Below are 20,040 nucleotides of genomic sequence, written 5' to 3'. Positions count from 1 at the left end.
CACTCTGGGGACATCAGAGACTTATTTTACATCTTGTGAAAAGGGGCATAGAACGGGACCTTTAAGACAAACAGGTAGGCTACATTAAAGCTTCGTACAGCTTCGTGTCATATTTTGAATTATCCCAGGACCGCAGTCATATTCAATCAAGGAGCGCCGCTGCCAGCCTACGGCGATATTTATTGTTACCGGTATTATGATTATAAATAACCCACATCCCTGCCTTTTTAGTACCGACCCCTTTATGTAACATCATATAGTCCCGCCCCTTCGAAAGGTTATTATCGTGCGTTCGCAAAGGGGTCTTCTTTCACAATAGGCTACTTCTTCTGTCAATCAACCATTTCCCCGCCCCTCTGCGTTTGGACCCGTTACTCAACCCTCCAATCCAGATTGCTCTACTGTCCTGGCGAAATGTATCCGCCCCACTGTCAGTCTCTTCCCAAACTGGGCGCTTGGTTTCTGTCCCACCGGAGAAAAGGAGCTATCCAGCTTTACGTTATTGAAAGGTAACTCGACACATGCACAGTATACAGCTTGTTGAGCGAGATTGACGATACACGTCGTGTTATTTTGTGCTTTATTTAAGGTTTTCACTTAATCAAATGGGTTGTTGAGTAACATGCGGGTTTGTTATTGGTCAAGGCGCATTGCTAGCGGCTAACGCGGGTCAAAACAGCTCAAGCCAAACACCCCGTGCTTTCCTAGAACCCCGTGCCTTCCTAGAACACTAAGTAGATCTAGTTTGGAGATGCCGAGCGAGGCAGGTTATTCATAGCATCAGATGTGTTTGTATATCTAACAGTGTATAACCTGAATGTCAGCCTGCCCTCATGCAGGGATGGCTGGACGTTAGCTAGACTATGATTTGGATGGGTGAATTGTATTGTGAATTGTATGGTGAATTGTATCATGTGAATTGGTGATCTGTTTGCCCTGTAGTTTTGATGGGTTAAATCTGCTCCACTGCATTCAGTGACACTCATAATGAGAGATGATGAGACACATCCATTTGTTAGTTGACAGCAGTTCAAATTTGGGGAAGTATTTTTGACTCAATTATGAAGAAAAAAGTAAAAAAGTTTCCTTACTTTTTACTGTAAAAAAAAAAAAAGTATCAAGGTTTCCTCTAAAATATTAAGCAGCACAGCATTGATGAAAAGGAATGTTGCTTGAGGTTGACCACCAAAATGATTTCTGAAAGATCATATGACACTTAAAATTGGAGTGTTGGCTGCTGAATAAGTTACATTTTAAAATTCAGTAAAATGGAAATATAGTATTTTTAATTGTAATAATATTTCACACTATTACTTACTGTAGTTTATCAAATAAATGCAGCCTTGGTGAGCATAAGAGACTTATTTCTTTTTTATCATTAAAAATCTCCCTGATTTAAATCTTTTGAGTGGTAGTGTATACTCTCACGTGACTCCAGTCTTCTAGACAAAGCTGTTTTATTTGACTACTGCTGCTAATAATATGTTTATTTCATATAGTGCTTTCCGTCAGTTAAGACTGAAGCAGCAACAGTTAGTAAGCTAACTTTATGCGTCAAATGTCAATATAAAGTCCAAAACTATTGGTAATATTGGGATAAATGAGAGCCAGCTGAACAAACAATAACTTACAAAGTGTAGTTTGCAAGTTATAGACCATTGTATATTAGGTATTTTTGCACAGCAAGTTTTACAACTTGAAAATGAATGGCATTATTTAGGGGATCTATGACATGTGCAATAGCAATTGGTGATATCTAAATGAGCTTCTTCAAGTTTAGCCTAACTACCAGGAACTGCACAGCTTTTTCTGAGAACCAACTACTTATGCGGTTGTCTTAAGTCACCATCTGTAACACTATCATTTCCCAGTCAGTTGTATGACTAGATTTCTCTGTTCACTGTTAGTAGCCCATTATAGCCAAAGGACATGCATCCAAATTTCACTTTAGCTGAAAGATTCTGAGGTATTTTATTTACTTGATTATGTTTAAAATGAAGTATAAAAAGGTTGTGATCTGTCAATATGTTATCTAGGGAGTTTTCTTGCAGATATATGATGATTAAATAATTCTGTTTATGTCTGTTTGGGTAAGGTGTGCAGTGTTGAAGGCTGTATATTGTGTAATGGAACTAGATGATATTTCTGTTGATATTTTAAACAATATTGAAATATTGTATTATTCACAGATCTTTAACTTTGAAAGCTATCTTCAACGGTTTTTCGTGGTTTCTACAAATGGTCTGTTTTATGAACTGTAGCGACTAAAGTTTGGCTGCCTTTACACCCTATCCTTCACATTAAGAGTCCAAGGTTTTTCTTTGTTCTGATCCAAAGCGTGTGATCAGTCACTGCCATCTCTAGTCTGCATTCATTTCTGTTGATGTACCTTGAATTTGTGTGGTTGCAAAACGACGGGAGCTACGTGCTGCTCAGCCAGCCAAGACTTCCTCTATTGGCAGTTTACCACATGGGTGTTTGAATATGTGATAGCTGTCAACTTGATAAGTGTCTGCTTTGCCTGTCCGTGTTCAAAATAATTTGCATGGTGCCCACCTCCGTTATATGGCCAATAGTTTTTTAAACTGCTTTGCATGTTGGTGGTCATCAGCTGTATAAGGGCTGTTGAAGAGTAGCTTGAATCCTTTGTTTTATAGAGTTTTGCCTTTTAACTCTCTATTCCTGTTTCTGTTCGTGTGTGGGGTCAATGGCGTGATGCACAATTTGTCCTTTTTTATTTATTCAAATATATATATTTCAAATCTAATTCATACAGTTATTTGAATACACTTCCTTCATGATGAACCTTTTTTATTTATTTAAAAAATGTCAACTTTCCTGATAAAATAATGAAGAAAAAAAAGCCTCATTAAAAGAATGAAATTCTTGAAAAGGGCGTGTGTTTCAGTTTTAATTTTTCCTTGCAAAATCAAAGTTATGTGTTGCGATCAAAATCATGCGGTAAAACCAGCATGCCGGGAATAAAAACACAAACTAGGGAATATTTTGCACGAATACTTTTACACGATCTCATTTTACATTGTTGCAAAAAATATCAATTTAAACTTAATGCTCTTTTGAAGTTTCTGTTCATCAAAGAGTCCTGAAAAAAAGTATCATGCTTTCCACATTTTTTATTTACTGTTTTCAATATTGATAATGAGAAATGTTTCTTGAGCACCAGTTCAGAATATTGTTATGATTTCTGAAGGATCATGTGACACAAATTCAGCTTTACCATCATATATTAAAATAAAAACTAGTTAAAGTAATAATATTTCACAATATTACTCTTTACTGTATTTTTATGAAATAAATGCAGCCCTGGAGACTAATTTCTAAACCCAATGTTTTTCCTTTAAATATATTTTATGTACTTTTACTGAAAATGGCATAAAAGTTTTTCAAAACCATATGAAATCAACATGAATAGCCTATGTGTTTTAATTAGATTGGACATGATATTTGTGCTACCAGGACATTTGCGTCATAAATTCTGAGTGGGATTTTTACATTAAAGGGGTCATGAACTGCATTTTTTTAAAATATATAATTTTCTCTGAGGTCTACTTTTTACACATTTTACAAGCAAAAACATCATAATTTAGAAGAATTAGGCTACTTTCAATCCTGTTTTTGACCCTCTCTTTGAAAGGCATGCTGCATTCAAGATATGGAAGTAAATACTGCTATGATTAGGGAACAGCTTTGCATATTAAAATGATTTTCTACGCCCCACCATTACACGTGTGGAATTGTTTTGAAAACATCCAATGTTGAAAAATGTCAACCGGCTAAAATACTTGGAGTTACCAGAGGTATAGTTGACAAAGGATAACTTATGGTGTTTTGTGTAGACAAATTATGAATGAATGTACCATTGTTTGTTCTTATATTCATTCTTATACATTCATATATTCATCATTCATCATTTTCAGTAAACAGAATGTAAAATCATTACATATCAAATGACAGACAAAGCAATAGTGACACATTGTGAAAACGGAAAACATTGTTACACTTGTGTGTAGCGACACTATAGTCGTCTCATCATCTTTTATTTTCAGTCTGCGTCGAACTGTGTCTTGTATGAAAATGACATGCGCATTGTTGTCTTACTGATACAATCTGGAACTTCGTTAAAAATAAAGTTCATCCACACTTGAGGATCACAAGAAGCAGGCAATGCAAAGACTGCAAAAAGTCTTGTAGTCCTCAGAGGCATCTAATCACAGTAAGTACTGTGTTTGCCTCTCTCTCACCTCCCACTACATGTGCAAATTGGTGGGCGGGGCTAAAGAGCAATGATGTAGAAGTAGGCATTGATCTTCTTCTGCTGATGCCATCTTTTGTCAGACTTTTAGCAGTTTGGTTTCAATAAAAGCTGTTTTTGGGCTGAGGAAGTTTTGGGTTCTGAAACGTACAGGATATTTTTTAGTACTCTTATGTCAAAAGATCAAGGAAAATTTGATTTCTCAATTCATGACCCATTTAATTAAGCCCACAATAATGCAATAATGACATTATTGCAATCTCTCTCTCTAAATGCAATCTCTCTCTCTCTCTCTCTCTCTCTCTCTCTCTCTCTCTCTCTCTCTCTTTCTGCCATTGGCCATTAAAGGATTAGCTTGGTCGGCTTAGCTTTGCCAAGCACAGCTGTTTAAAGACTGCAGTGCGGTGATTGGATTTGTGTGTGTTCAATAAGGGAATAGATGGAGAGTGGGCCCACATGAGTGACCAGTTTGTTCCAGGTTCACGGCATAGTCTACAGTACATTAATGATTCATTGTTATTAGTTGGACTGATGATGTCTGATGTCCAGCTGTAGGTCTTTATATCCATTTAATATTCAAACCTACTGTTCTCTGGTTTGATCTACAGAACACATTCAAGCTGTGAAACGATGCCTTCTGATTGACATCAACAGCAACAACTGTCCATCATGAACAGCGAGGAAGAGTTCTATGATGCTGAGACAGGTATGGAATTAAGTTAAGTAAGGTACATCACATTTTCTCGTCACCTATGGCTAAATCTCTCCTTCCGTTTCAGGTTTGGAATCAGACGACTCGTGTGAAGTCAGCTTTAAAGATGCCTGCGTCTATTCGAACAAGCAGAGTGTGAATGGCAAAGTGCCGTCTGAGAATGGAGTGTTCGCGAGGCGGTAAGGTGTCAGAATAATATCCAGCGGCAGGAAACGGAATGTGAAGGTCTTTATCTATTGGATTGAGTAATGCATTAATATGTGTGTCCGTGTGCTCAGAACTACTCTTCCAGCGCCCATGTTCTCCAGAAATGACTTCAGTGTATGGGGCTTCCTGAAGAAATGCATTGGAATGGTGAGCGTAAGCTACTTTGACCAAGCTGTTGGTCAAAAGTGCTCAGTTTAAACAAAGCATGAAATATGAACTTGTAAAAGAAACATATTATTTAGATTGTATTGTCGTTGTCCAAGCCAGTTCTATCTGGGAATACTTTATCTTTGCAGGAGCTGTCCAAGATAACAATGCCTATTGTTTTCAACGAACCACTGAGCTTCTTGCAGAGGATTACAGAGTACATGGAACATACATACCTCATCCATAAAGCTTGTAAACATTCTGACTCTATTGAGCGAATGCAGGTTAGTACCTCCTCTATTATTTATTTTCACATGTGTGCTTGCATGGAAGTCTCAATCAAAGCCTTTTGCATCTCATTTGTCAGCTTGTTGCAGCATTCGCCGTTTCTGCAGTTGCTTCACAATGGGACAGAACTGGAAAACCTTTTAATCCTTTATTAGGAGAGACTTTTGAGCTTACAAGGTAAATCTACAGAGCAAACGCTATACATCTTCTTCTACAAAATTAGCTTGCACTAATGATTTGCATATCTGTGCTCAGGGAGGATGAGGGTTACCACATGATCTCAGAACAGGTGAGCCACCATCCACCAATCAGCGCCTTCTACGCAGAGTCACTCAATCAGGACTTCTCGTTTCACGGCTCCATCTATCCTAAACTGAAATTCTGGGGGAAGAGTGTGGAGGCGGAGCCTAAAGGCACCATGACACTTGAGCTGTCCAAGTGAGTTTTATTCATGTGACATCACCAAGTACAGTATGATCGCTTTTTTATTGGAGCTGGAGAGTCACTGAGATACTCAAGCACAGCCACACCCTTGATCAAGGCACGTAACCTTTCCCTGCCCTCAGTGAACTGTAAGTTGCTTTGGAAGTAGCTTTATTTACTAGATAAGTAAAATGCTGGAATGTCCATTTATTATTCAGCATGTTTTGTATGTGTATAAAAGAGATTTTGTGTCTAAGTTATGGCTGAGCTCTTTTTTAATTCTTCATTAGTTAAAATGACCTAAAGGACAACACTTGAACAACACCTCTACAGCATTTGTTAATTTATACATTAATATATTTGAAAAGTCATCTGTTAACATTAGTGAATGCATTAGTGAATACTCAAATAAGTATGTACTTACTATAGAGGTTAGAGTTTGGGGTTAGTTACTTGTAATTATGCATAATTTACTGTTATTACTAGAGTAAGTACATGTAGTAACATGTAACTACGTCACCTTATAATAATAAAGTATTATCTAAAAATATATTGCTCATAGTTAGTTTATGTTAACTAATGTTATTATTATTTTCCTCAGGCACAGAGAAGCTTACACATGGACAAACCCTATGTGCTGTGTGCATAATGTTATCCTGGGGAAACTGTGGATTGAGCAGTATGGGACAGTGGAGATTGTCAACCACAGGTATGTCATCTCTTTCCTTTCTGACCCTAAATATCCAGCCTGCATTTTCACTCTATACCATTTTCCAGCATTTATATAATGTTGTCATTGTGGATCAGTGTTCACTCAGTGTGGTTGGTGCCTTGTTCTTGATTGGGAAACCTCCTCTCTGTTCATTTCAGCACTGGGGACAAGTGTGTGCTGAATTTTAAGCCGTGCGGCATGTTTGGCAAAGAGCTGCATAGGGTTGAGGGATATATCCAGGACAAGAGGTGAGCAGTCGTTCGTATCAAATGTCAGTGGGTATATCTGGCTCCTTGCCTCTAGTGTTCACACTGCACATCCACTCTGTGTCTAAAGGCATCAGCAATGTCTTTTACAGCTGGATTGTAAATGTAGTTTTATTTTTAACTCTTTATAGATTTGATGTCGTGTATATATGACTCATTGTGTTTGGGTGTATTTCAGTAAAAAGAAGCATCGCGTTCTCTACGGGAAGTGGACAGAGTGCGTATTTAGCATTGAGCCAAAAGTCTTCGAAGCCAACAGGAAAGCAGAGAAGAAAAGTGGAGGAGATTCCAAGAAACACAAGCAGGTAAAAGGCGTTAGTCATTTATCTCTTACTGCAGAGCCATACTTTTCTGTTCTGTTTTCACACGGAAGTCCAAAAGGGCTCTGACGCATCCTCAGTAGAGCTTGCAACACTATGCCAACCGAAAAAGTTTCAGGATCTTTGTTGAAGAGAGATCAGCCAGAGTGAGGTCTTTCCAGTGTGTAACTCTGTTGGAGTTTTGGTTTTTATGTCACTATTCAAACATTGTCAATTTTTTTTCTGTGATACTTAATCAGAAATTTGATTTTATTTCAGTAGAATACATATTAAATATACACTACTGTACATGATTTACATGTACATGGTCTGTATGATTTATCAATGTTTTTAATATTATTACAACTCAAAACATCTGTTTTCTATTTTAATATATTTTAAAATGTAATTTATTCCTGTGATGGCGAGGCTGAATTTTCAGCAGCATTACTCCAGTCTTCATTCACATGATCCTTCAGAAATCATTTTTATATGATTTGGTGCTCAAGAAACATTTCTTATTATTAATCTTAAAAACAGGTGATCATTTTGTGTGTGTGTGTGATAGTTCAAATTCATGGCTGAATAAAGCTATTCATTTCTTTAGATCTTTCTGACCCCAACATTTGAATGGTGGTGTTAATTGAAAAATAAAATGTAATTAAATAAAAAATATTTTTATTATTATTATTTGATACAAGTAAACAGTGTTATATAAATATATAACCTCTTTTCCTCCTTTGTATTAACATGCAATTTCAGTGAGAGGTGAAGGTAAAGACAGTGGGTTTTAGCAGTGATGCTACAGTAGCTGAGCCACCTTAGTGGAGTTAGTTGTTCAGTTAGTTATCCTAGTCCATGTGGTTTCCTGATCTTGCTCTATCTGTAGTTTTTAATGAACATGGTGCATTTGGGGGTAGTACTATTAATGATAGTACTCTATGAATGTGATTAGGAACAGGGTACAGGGGGTGATGAAGCAGATGATATGCCAGATGTCCAGGAGACAGTCACTATGATCCCAGGCAGTGTTCTTCTGTGGAGAGTAGCCCCTCGACCGCCACACTCGACACAGGTAACCACAACCTTGGAATTTCGCATGGTATTAAAGAGGCCTTATTATGCCCTTTTACAAAGTCTTGATTTTGTTTTTGAGGCCTATAAGAATAGGTTTTTATGATTTGAATGTTCAAAAACATTATTTTTTGCATATTTTATATTGTTGCAGCAGCTCTCTCCTAGTCTGTCAGTAACACTCTGTTTAGTTCCTGTCTCTACGAAGCCCCTCCTTTCGAAAAGCCCAGTATGCTCTGATTGGTCAGCTTGACAAGTGTGTTGTGATTGGTCAACCACTTTGAGCGTTTTTTTTTTTTTTTTTCAAAATGTCACGGCCCTGTGTTTCAACACTAACACTACTCATACTAACGTAACACACCCAGGCCTTGCCCCCTTTTTTGGAAGGTAGGAATTATTTAAATGAAGAATATTGTGATGTGTATGTTACCTGAAGAAAACTCAAAACTACAATGGAGGTGTTTCAAGGAGTTCAGAAACAGTGCTTACTGATATAGAGAATAACTCTCTATGGAGTAGACTTTGTGCTTTTTAACTCTGCAGACCTTTTTCATGCTCAAACAGCAACATTACACATTAAAGAAATTTGAAAATGTAAAAAGCATAATTGGTTGTTTGCATGTGACCACATTGCATCTGCACTACAAATGCTAAAGCATGCCGCAGTAGCATAGCCAATGGGGCCTGGGGGGGCCTAGGCCCCTTTATTTACATTTCTGGGCCGCCCCCCCCAGATTCCTGATTGCTTAAAATAAAAAAAATAAGGAATTGTTGATTTATTACTCTAATTGATAGATTGACCAATGCTGTGTGGTAAAATGCAACGGCTGTATTCAAAGTTTGATTAACGTGTTGTGCGTAGCCTACGCTGTCATTTTCTTTGCGCGTGAGAGTTCATTAACATGCGGTGACAATGGCGGATGCACATAGTTCAATATTACGCTTTTTCAAGAAATCACGGAAAGATGAGCGAGAAGGAGAAAAAGTGCAATCTACATCTGAGCTTACTTCACCTTTCCACGAGGAGACAGCGAGTGAAGAGACACCTGCGGCTTTCCATTTCCAGGACTCGCATATTTCATCACTGGACTATAGTAGGCTTCCACAACACAAATCGGCACAATGCCAAATGAATTTGTCTCATTATAACAGCGGAAACAACTTGAAATACGTCATTTATGGTCATACAGATAAGAGTAAGACATCATTTGAAACTGTAAAGGGTATCTTATTTGTGTACTCACAATAAAAACAAAACAAAACATTGTGCTTTTGTAAAATAAAGAAAACAAACAGGATGCCGCTTCCTGCCGTCTCGGGTTTTCCTGCTGTCTCGGGTTTTCTTGCCGTTAAGTTGTGGAGCACGTCACAAAAATTCATCGAACCTCGGCTTACTTGTCGTACTGTTTTTTCTTTTGTTTTGTTATTGTGTATTTAAGTGGAATATATTTTGTGTAAATTTAAGTGGAATATATTTTGTGTATATTTATGTGTGTATATATATATATATATATATATATATATATATATATATATATATATATATATATATATATATAACTTGTGTGTGTATATATATATATATATATATATATATATATAAGTTACTAGCCATGCATTTTCACTGCTGTCACTTTAAGACCTGACCAAGTGGCAACCTCCCTGTCTCTCTCTTGAAACCAACACGGAAGTGAATTAAACGGCAATTCATCAACTGGCCGCTTGAGGCTGGCTGCAAAAGTGAGTCAAATCTGCATCTCCCCCATGTTGAAATGCCCAACTTTACAGCAGAAAAAAAACATGTTTACAGCCTGGACTAAAAAGTGGCTTAGGTCTATACAGCTAATTTTGCCCTTCATGACAACTGTGAGGGGGGTGATTTTTTTTATAACTCATCCATTTAAATTATATTAAGCCTTAAAGCAGGGGTGGGCAAACTTTTTGGCTCAAGGGCCACACTGGGTTTTAAAAATTTGACAGAGGGCCGGCCCAGTAGCAGTAGCCGGCCCAAAAATCTTTTTTTTTTTTTTTTTTTTTTTTTTTGCGTGCATGCTACACACTGTAAACCCCTTGGTTAGGATTAGGGGTGTGGAGTGCGTGCCTATTTCACGCCATAAAGTGCATATCATATGCACGCGAAAACATATTATGCACTACAAATACAATTCGTGGTATTCGCACTTTCATAAGATCGGGCTGAGCAAACAGACAATGTTGTGGCAATGTCTGTGCGAAATTCAACAACTGAGAGACGACATTCTGACAATAATTTTTTTTATGGTAGATATCCCCCATTTAGCATGTTATGTTTTGATGTTAATTTTTAAAGATGTTAGATAATTATAGCCTATACTTTTTAAATATTGTTTATCCTTATTATTATTTAATGGCCTAACAGTAAATTAGAAACAAAACATCTGCAAGTGTACACTTAGAAGAGTAAAAATTACAGGTTACGTTAATTCAACTTAATTAAAACTGAATGGCAATTTGCACTTCCAAAAGTCATACATTTGTGGAAATAAACGAATATACAAATTTATTTTAAGAATAATAAAATAAAACATAAAAGGCAAAGGGAGATCAGAACATTTAATGAAAAAAAAAAAAAAACGGGTTCTGTATGGCAGACAGGGGAGCGTAGTCAAAAGCCGGACGATAAAGGTCGGTAAACGGAATCGGGCAGGATACATCCACAAATCCAGAGGAGCAAAGAAACTAAATAGCAGACAAATCAAAGGAAAAACTAAGGTGTGCAAGCGGTTACCAAACATTTTTTTTTCTCATTGAGTTTCCAAAAAAGGAAAAAACATTAACGTGCAACAAGTCTATGCGCTTAAGGCGCTGTCTGTTTGGTTTCCATAGTGACGCGTCATTGCTTGTTACGTGACACACCGCAGCCACAACAGCGCTGAATGAATGATGATCTGCTTTTATGTCATTTTTCCTTTTTTACATTTGTTAGCTATGGCATGCAATATCTGATATTCCGATTGTCAAATATATGCAACGCAATATATATATATATAAATATATAACGCAAAGTATTGCAAGAAAAAAGGCAAAATTAATGCGATCTTAAGACAATTTTTTTAAATACTCGGCGGGCCGGATTAAACAGCCTAACGGGCCGCATGTGGCCCGCGGGCCGTAGTTTGCCCATCCCTGCCTTAAAGGAACACTCCGACTTTTTGGGACTTTAGCTTATTCACAGTATCCCCCAGAGTTAGATAAGTCCATACATACCTTTTTCATTTCTGTGCGTTCTGTAAGTGTTATTTGACGCACCCACCGCTAGCCTAGCTTAGCACAAAGACTCGATGTAAATGGATAAGGTAGCATACTAATCCCAATAAGTGACAAAATAATGCAAACATTTTCCTAGTTACATGTTGTGATCTGTATAGTCACAGCGTGTACAAATAACAAGGCTATATGAGACAGAGACCATTTTTAATCGTATAAATACTGGGAACTATATTCTCACTAGGCGTAGGAGCACAGCTACTTGGGCGGAGTGATTAGCGCAGCACACGAGACGCCCTGTGGTGAGGAGCAGAGAGTTTGCTCAGAGTTGGAGTAATAGAGTCAGCAATTACTAGATAGTAAATTTATAGTTTACAATCATGGGTGTTCGCTGTATCTTGTCTTACAGCTTCCAAAGTTTGTAACTCCTCATCTGTGTATTCTGGCTCAAAACTATATGGTTCTGGATCTTGGTTTGATACCCAGTAAAATTCCTCTGACAATTCCTCAAAGTCAGCCATGATCACGAGTCACGTTCGCTACTAGCTAGTTAGTCACGTTTGTTTTGTTTACGGAACCATCAACAGGGCGTCTCGTGTGCTGCGCTAATCACTCCGCCCAAGTAGCCACTCCGCCCAAGTAGCTGTGCTCCTACGCCTAGTGAGAATATAGTTCCCAGTATTTATACGATTAAAAATGGTCTCTGTCTCATATAGCCTTGTTATTTGTACACGCTGTGACTATACAGATCACAACATGTAAATAGGAAAATGTTTGCATTATTTTGTCACTTATTGGGATTAGTATGCTACCTTATCCATTTACATCCAGTCTTTGTGCTAAGCTAGGCTAGCGGTGGGTGTAGAGCAGTGGTTCTCAACCTTTTTTGGGCCAGCGCCCCCTATCCAATATTCAGGTCCCTGAACGCCCCCCACCCCCAAACTACTGAGCAAGCAGGAATGAGTGAGAGTTAATAGATGAAATAAGTGCAAAATTGTCTTTTGTTAATACAACTGAACTATACTCAACAGTGATTCATCCCCCCTCCCCAAAAAAAGTTATAAACTGCATTGGCATAGCAATACCAGTATTTCTCACAGGATTTTAGTAAATCTGTGGTGAGTGGACCTCAAGCCTTCTAGGGGGGTCCGGGGGCATGCCCCCCCGTAAGAAAATTTTGTGCATTTTAATGTTAAATTCATCAATCTGGTGCACTTTGAGAGTTCAAAATTAAAAGTGCCAACCCATATTCAGTGTACAAAGAAAAATTTAAACCTCTTTTAGTTGTGTCTGTCTACATTACACTACTACATAATAATAGTTATAAAATTAATCCCATGACAGTAATAGCCATATATTGTAAAACAAATGCACTGAAAAATAAAGGACGATCATTAAAGTGGTAATGTTTGCACTTAGGTTTTATTACGCATTTAGAAGAGTATTGCAAGAAGCTGCTTACATTAACCTTACTTTCGAAAAATAAATAAATAAAATCTTGATTTTTCATGAAAAATTATGTTAGAATTGTAGGCCTAAAATACCATGGTATCAGCTTGTTTTCTTGTTTTCTTTCTTGTTTTGTTTTCTGGTATAATTAATACAATTACAATTAATTTGGTTTGTTGTGATTAATTTGTGTTCATAATCAGTAAAAAAAATCTTCTAACAAGAATAAACACATATGAACAATTACATTATTATTGTATTATTAATTATTTGTATATCTTGAAACTACCCAAGCAGTGTTTCCTGCTCAGATGTGATGGCGGAATGAATACATTACTAAAATGTGATTGCAGAATATATTTAAATTATCCATCAAATTGTAATTTTCTCCTTAATGTGAGTTAATAATGCCTGACCAGTAAATTACTTGGTGAACAAAGAAAACATTTTGGCATTTGGGATTTGAATTAGTTAATGCCTAAAAATTTAAAAGTTTTACCTTATAAATAGAATACAGTTTAATTAATTTTAAAATTCGTCGCCAGAGTGAATGGGAACATGATTTATTTAAAATATTTGAAAAAATATGTGTTTCTTAAGTCAATACTTTTTAATGGCTTGTCAACTTTCCATACCTTTGATTCTAGTACTGTAAGTGCTGGATTCTCAGCACCACCGGATTGTTGTCAGCGCCAAACACATTTTTGAGCTCGTGAATGCTGATTCTTATCAGCGCTGGATTCTAGTCAGTGCTTGAGCGCTGGTCTATGACTGGAAAAATAATAGAGTCGTTGCAAAAGTAACGATAGGCTACATGTCGCATAAAACTGGAAGATTTTAGAATGTTAGGCATTCTAAACTTTTGAATAAGAAATAATATCAAGTCGTCAAAATACAACTCGTCATAACTCCTCGAATCACAACAAGCGCGCGCAGTGAGAACACTCACAGCATATACACAACTTGACTGCACATCATGTTTTTTACATTATTGATACTGCTTTCAATCGTAATGCAATAGAAATGAACACAAAAAACATGCCTAGTGCCTACCTACTACACTGACGGTGGACTTGCGGTCAGAGCGGGTGCGGACGAATGTTTTTTTGTTTTTTTTTTTAGCGCTGCTGAGGTATTCTTTCACGCGCACCATAGATGCGCACAATATGATATCACACTCTGCGCAATGCGCATGTTTTACAACATAATTTAACAAAAACATAGTCCTAACGCTTTTTAAATAGCCCACTTACAGTGTTTATTACAACTACTAAATGCTTAAAATGAAAAAATGTAAAAATTTGTGAACGCCCCCCATTAACACGTGAACGCCCCCCTTTCAAAAATCTTGCTTCTAACGCCCCCCGTTGTTCTCTGAACGCCCCCTGGGGGGCGGTACCGCCCCCGTTGAGAACCACTAGTGTAGAGCAACTTTGCTCAAATAGTTGCTGAAATAACACTTACAGAACGCACAGAAATGAAAAAGGTATGTATGGACTTATCTAACTCTGGGGGATACTGTGAATAAGCTAAAGTCCCAAAAAGTCGGAGTGTTCCTTTAAATTTCTGCATAATTAAGGTTCAAAATCAACCGCCAATATCTTCCATCCATAGATAACTTGATCACGTCGAGCTAGGTGGGTGTGGTTTCAGCACCAGGCTCCTCAGCTCCACCCACGTCCCGCCCCTTTCCCCATTTTCGTTTTTCCGGGAGTGACGCGCTGCCAAGATGGCGACGGTCGGCTACGCCCACTTTAGGCTTCAAAAACGGTCTTCAGAAACCTACGGGTGATGTCACACTACGTCCATATTTTTTTACAGTCTATGGACCTGACGCATGCATTATACTGTTACATATGCGTTTTCTTTCTCAACTGTTTACATTCACTGTAAACATAACTGATTGTGTTTATGTTAATACTCGCCAAGACTGGCATTTTGATGTTATTTTGTGTGTATTTTACTGTTTAAGCGCAATAACCAGCGAAAAAGAACTCAATTCAGTACTGAAAGGCGGCTTTATGTGTGCGCACTTTGTGTGTGAGCACAAAATATGCATTAATGAATAGAATTATGCGCAGTGCGTGCAATCCCATGCCGAAATTCAAGCCCTGTAACAGCAACAATATTCATCAGGGGCAAATGAAACGAGTGAGTGAGGGGAGGCGGGTTTGTGTGTCAACTCGCTGTCGGAGAGATGAGAGAGTGAGAAAGCGCAGCTGGTATAGTGTATCTATTCTGCGGAAAAAGAGTATTAAGCTTTTCAGATATTTCAGTACTTCATTAAAAATCTATAGTTTTGACAACATTACATTGCACATATTGGACCCCCCAAAATTCTAATTCTGGCTACGCCACTGGCATGTCAACCAAAATGAAATGACACTGGACACTTTCCCGAGACGGATGCTAATACCAGTTGGAAATCCTTCTTGTTTTCGCTCTTACAAATGCAGACACTTTATCTAGCTAGTTTTGCAATACAGTACTTATTCTCTCTTTGTTCTCTTTCCTCGATTCTATTTAGATGTATAATTTTACTAACTTTGCAATGACGCTTAACGAGCTGGAGCCAGGCATGATTGGAGTCTTAGCACCAACAGACTGTCGCCTGCGGCCAGACATCAGAGCTATGGAAAATGGGGATATAGGTATGGGCAATCTCTCTTTTGGCCCGTTCTGTTACCATTTGTCTTGTAAGCTACCTCTTAGAGGTTGCTCTACTTATTTTACCACTAAATTTAGAAGCTACTCTTAAATTCCAGATACTGCAAGTCAAGAGAAAGAGAGATTGGAAGAGAAACAGAGAGCTGCCAGAAGAGAGCGTGCTAAAGATGAGGAACAATGGTCTACAAGGTGAGTATTTGGATTAAAGCGTAACTCTCGCCAAAATGCAACCTTGTTTTTTTTTTGTTAATCTACCTGAGGCAAACTTTCGTTTAAAAGCATAATTAGAATGGAAACGCCACATTTAAGTTTGACCGTATTTTCGTTTTCGATCAAATTGCCTTTTGAATGGGAGTGCTTGGGGCACGACTATGATAGCATCAAAATCGCTATTTTTGAAACACTAAGAAGGCTCGACACAACATGAAACTTTGCTCGAAGTATCACCAGGGGCTCTACACATGAACTCGAGCATTGAGAACATTGTTTGTGTACAGAGTTTACTAAAAAGAAAGATTTTGTACAACTCGCTGTAGCTGTTGTTGTTTCCGTCGCCGTCCGCCGAATTTTAGTATTGTTTCTTATATGAGGATCCTTTTTCAAATACAAGGTCACTTTTGATTTTCACTAGCGACAAAACAACAAATTATCTGTGAATTTATATGGCACTAAGCTTTAGGAGCTTTCCATCTTTACTTTCCTCCCAGTTACGTTGCATTTGGAGATCGACTATTTTTGACTGACAAAATGCCGGCGGACGGAAACAACAACAGCTACAGTGAGTTGTTCAAAATCTTTCTTTTTAGTAAACTCTGTGCACACAAACAATGTTCTCAATGCTCAAGTTCATGTGTAGAGCCCCTGGTGATACTTCGAGCAAAGTTTTATGTTGTGTTAAGCCTTCTTAGTGTTTTAAAAATAGCGATTTTGATGCTATCATAGTCGTGCCCCTAGCACTCCCATTCAAAAGGCAATTTGACCGAAGACGAAAATATGGTCAAACTTAAAAGTGGCTTTTCCATTCTAATTATGCTTTTAAACGAAAGTTTGCCTCGGATAGATTAACATAAAGACCCTAGGTTGCATTTTGGCGAGAGTTACGCTTTGAGACCACAACAGTGACTGCCCACTATTTCAGCGGTTTGTTTTCTTGGATTGTTTTGCACATTTACTCATTTTATCTGTAGGCATTAAAAAAAAAACCTTCAATGAAATGTTGAATCAAGCAAGACTGCAACATTACAACCTTCAAAAACAAAATTCTAAATGAACTATGCAGTAAATTATTGCTATATTTAAATGATAAACTGACTATTACAATAGTTTTGAAATCACATTGACTTCAGGCTTCTACAAAAGCACATATCATCATTTAAATATTTTTGATAGGTCTTGAAAGGATTAAACATTAGTGCAAAAAAAGGTTTTATCTTCATAACCTTTTTGGCCTCCCATCTTTCAGATGGTTCCAGCAAGGCAATAATCCGTACACTGGGGCAGCAGACTGGATCTTCAAGGGTGGTTACTTTGACAGGAAGTACTCTGACCTTCCAAACATCTACTGATTCGGTTGGGAAAACTGAGAAAGGCTTGAGATCAGTCCATATCATCTCCTCTCCTTAAGCTCTTTTCAGTTTTCTCTTTTTCCTTCGTCGGAACGTGAGATTCAAGTGAACAGTTTTCGGACAAAGCTTCTTCACGAGTTCTGCTCTTCACTAGAATCTGGAAATTCAGCGTGAATTTATTTATTTATTTTGAGAGGTAGGGAATGCCTTAAATTATTCACTTTTTTGATGTATGTTAGATTTTGAGTTAAACATTCTGTGCAAACCTGAATATGTTTAAAACTTGCTAGTTTATGTATGCTAACCTACCTTTCCATGCGTCTCGCTAGTTACACTCAGGTATTCATTTTATGGGTACAAGCGGTTAGTGATGGTATCAATCCAGTGCCATCTGTGAAGATAGCCAATGTTTGTGTGATTATTGAATTGTGAGGTTTCTCAGAACCTATTAGGAGAGCTTCATTTTGTGTTTTTGCTCAAACTAATGCTATTTTATCTCTAGTACATGCTTTTTTTTCCTTATCTCAGAAACATGACCTCTGTTTTGGTATGCATGATGTGCAGGAACTTCATAGTTAAAGATTCTGCCTGATTTTGAGTACCGGAGAAGGAAAAGGACTTTATTTTTCAGAATCATCCCATCTATGTTTAGAAATCACGGTTGCATAAGGCACTCAGGCCATTCTCACCATCTCCATGGTACAGGGGAGTTTACTAAAACTAATATTCTCATTCCTCATATTTTAGATCTGTTTTGTTTTTGTTCAACAGACAAAAATGAAAGCTGCTTATAAAAAATGTTTACTTGGTAAAAAAGCAAAAAAAGTTTTTTAATTGTTAAAAAAAGCTCTTATAAATAACAAAAAACATCCTGTCATTGATATTTTGAATATGCTTATGGTTGCCAAAGCCTTTTCTCCTCTCGTAGAAACTAAAGCCATATAACCCATCAGGACTGCAATGTTGAGTGATCCATCCTGGTGAATAAAATGGAGATGGGTGCTAAACTCAACTTTTTATTTTATTTCACGTCATGGCTCACGAATGTCAAGGTGCTTCACCTTAGCCCACATATATACTCACATGCACCAAAAATGAACAGAATGTGCTTCACTGCTCAAATGCTTTTTGCCATACAGCAAGTTTCATTCTGCAAGGACTAATTTTTTCCATGACTTTAGAGATCGAGAAGACACCACTGTCTTTTATTTCTAAACTTTTAACAATACTGTGATTTTATCTCGCTATGCAAACATTGATGGGAATGTCTGTCTGTCTATGAATTGTACAATTTTATGTGTCAATAATAAGCTTCACTGTTTATGTAAAATCTTCAGTTGGCCTAGTTCAAAGGTGTAATGCATGCTAGTACTTTTGCTGATGGTTTTACACACTCATGTTGGCTGTTTTGCACAGCCTAAAGTTGGGCTGATGTGTTGTTTGATGGAGACACAGGTGTATGTCACTACAGTGATTAATGACACTCTTATCTATATATTTGAATTGTTTAGCATCTACACTTAATGGGAGTTCATCATCTATTGTGTAGCACAAGAATATTTATCTTTAACATGTTCCATGTAGCGCGTACAATTCCAAAAGCCAAGCTCCGGGCCATGATCTACTTTAAAGGAAATTGAATTCCCTGTGTATTTTATACAATATATTGTGGCATGTCTAAACATAAATGATTTAATCTCACTATCAATGCTTAGCAGTTAGAAATACCAGTATTTGATCCCACCAGCTGCTACCTTAATGGCTTTAAATGTCCTTTGAATCTTGAGACATTAAAAACATCTCATCCCTAATTGTCTTATGATTTTTCCCCATCTTTATCAGTTATTCCTGTAGCAGTCACATCAGGTTAACATACAAGTAACCCTTGTCACTTTGAATGCAACTATGTAAAGCAAACATACACTCAGAAATGTTCATTTTAAGTAATTCTGTGTATGTTCTTTTGTGACACTAGGGAATGACTGTTTCTGTTGTGAAACTATTTCACAGATAGAAACCCAAATTATACCACTGTGGTGCTATGACGGCTTTACATAATTGTACATGATGTATTGTGACTTTTTACTACATTTGTATAGATCACATGAAATGCACTTAAACGGTCTAATAATTCTGCTCACTTTGTAAACTAGCAATATTAATGATATATGTGAGACCTCACTAATGCTAATGAAAGAAATTTCAGTTTTTCTCTTTTGTCTCTCAAGAGACAAGCATCAGTTTGGAAATTTTGACAAACTGTTTGGGAGAAGCTTCAGCTTCCTTCATATGTAAGATGGTGAGAACGTTTGTGAATTATTATCTGTTGTTCTGCATTAACCTAAAATGTGAACTGATCTTTATCAAAGTCAATGTCATTGATTAAGAGGATTTAATTAAACACATAACAGAAAAAGCATGCTTTCTGTCTTTATTAACTAAGTTGGTTCTGATTTAGGAGTGCGATTATAAGATGATTTAATCATTCATTTGAAAAGGATTGCAAATGCTCAAGAGACAGACCTTGTAAGAGTTACTGAATTGCTCCAAGGTCAGACAAATAGTGTTTAAATGAAGGACATTCAATTAGACTGTTACTTGGACAAGCTGTCTAGCTTTATAAACTCAATACAAAGGCATACAATAGTTCAGAAGATGACAATCAATTCCATAATAACTGATATGGATTTCTTCCCATGCAGTACACTAGTC

General features: G+C 37.2%; 1 protein-coding gene across 3 annotated transcripts; it reads left to right on the top strand.

The window, feature by feature from the left end:
* Positions 1–396: 396 nt before the first annotated feature.
* Positions 397–19,139, top strand: osbpl2a (oxysterol binding protein-like 2a). Of its 3 annotated transcripts, none has more exons than XR_014031698.1 (14): positions 397–509; positions 4,882–4,979; positions 5,053–5,164; positions 5,264–5,339; positions 5,489–5,623; positions 5,707–5,804; positions 5,883–6,065; positions 6,652–6,759; positions 6,921–7,010; positions 7,207–7,333; positions 8,283–8,402; positions 9,354–9,495; positions 15,624–15,747; positions 15,862–15,878. XR_014031698.1 is itself a non-coding variant. In XM_081386655.1 (14 exons), exons 2-14 carry the CDS (start codon positions 4,943–4,945, stop codon positions 17,326–17,328), a joined length of 1,404 nt encoding a protein of 467 aa, XP_081242781.1. In that variant the 5' UTR covers positions 397–509; positions 4,882–4,942; the 3' UTR covers positions 17,329–19,139. The 3 variants fall into 3 exon arrangements, 2 of the variants coding, with proteins under 2 accessions (XP_081242781.1, XP_081242782.1); XM_081386655.1 differs by lacking the exon at positions 9,354–9,495 and adding an exon at positions 17,226–19,139 and having other exon boundaries at positions 15,862–15,952; XM_081386656.1 differs by lacking the exons at positions 15,624–15,747; positions 15,862–15,878 and having other exon boundaries at positions 9,354–9,797.
* Positions 19,140–20,040: the final 901 nt, after the last annotated feature.

The sequence above is a fragment of the Scardinius erythrophthalmus genome (genome assembly GCF_964197995.2).
Source record: "Scardinius erythrophthalmus genome assembly, chromosome: 15".
In the NCBI taxonomy this organism is placed as follows: domain Eukaryota; kingdom Metazoa; phylum Chordata; class Actinopteri; order Cypriniformes; family Leuciscidae; genus Scardinius; species Scardinius erythrophthalmus.
This window is presented reverse-complemented; position numbering and strand designations above follow the sequence as displayed.

What these genes read in the sequence shown, in the direction of transcription:
- osbpl2a (XM_081386655.1), top strand. Translation starts at nt 4,943, where the DNA reads ATGAACAGCGAGGAAGAGTTCTATGATGCTGAGACAG. An exon ending in GAGACTTTTGAGCTTACAAG is followed by an intron (nt 5,805 to 5,882) that starts GTAAATCTACAG and finishes ATCTGTGCTCAG; the next exon opens with GGAGGATGAGGGTTACCACA. An exon ending in TATGGAAAATGGGGATATAG is followed by an intron (nt 15,748 to 15,861) that starts GTATGGGCAATC and finishes CTTAAATTCCAG; the next exon opens with ATACTGCAAGTCAAGAGAAA.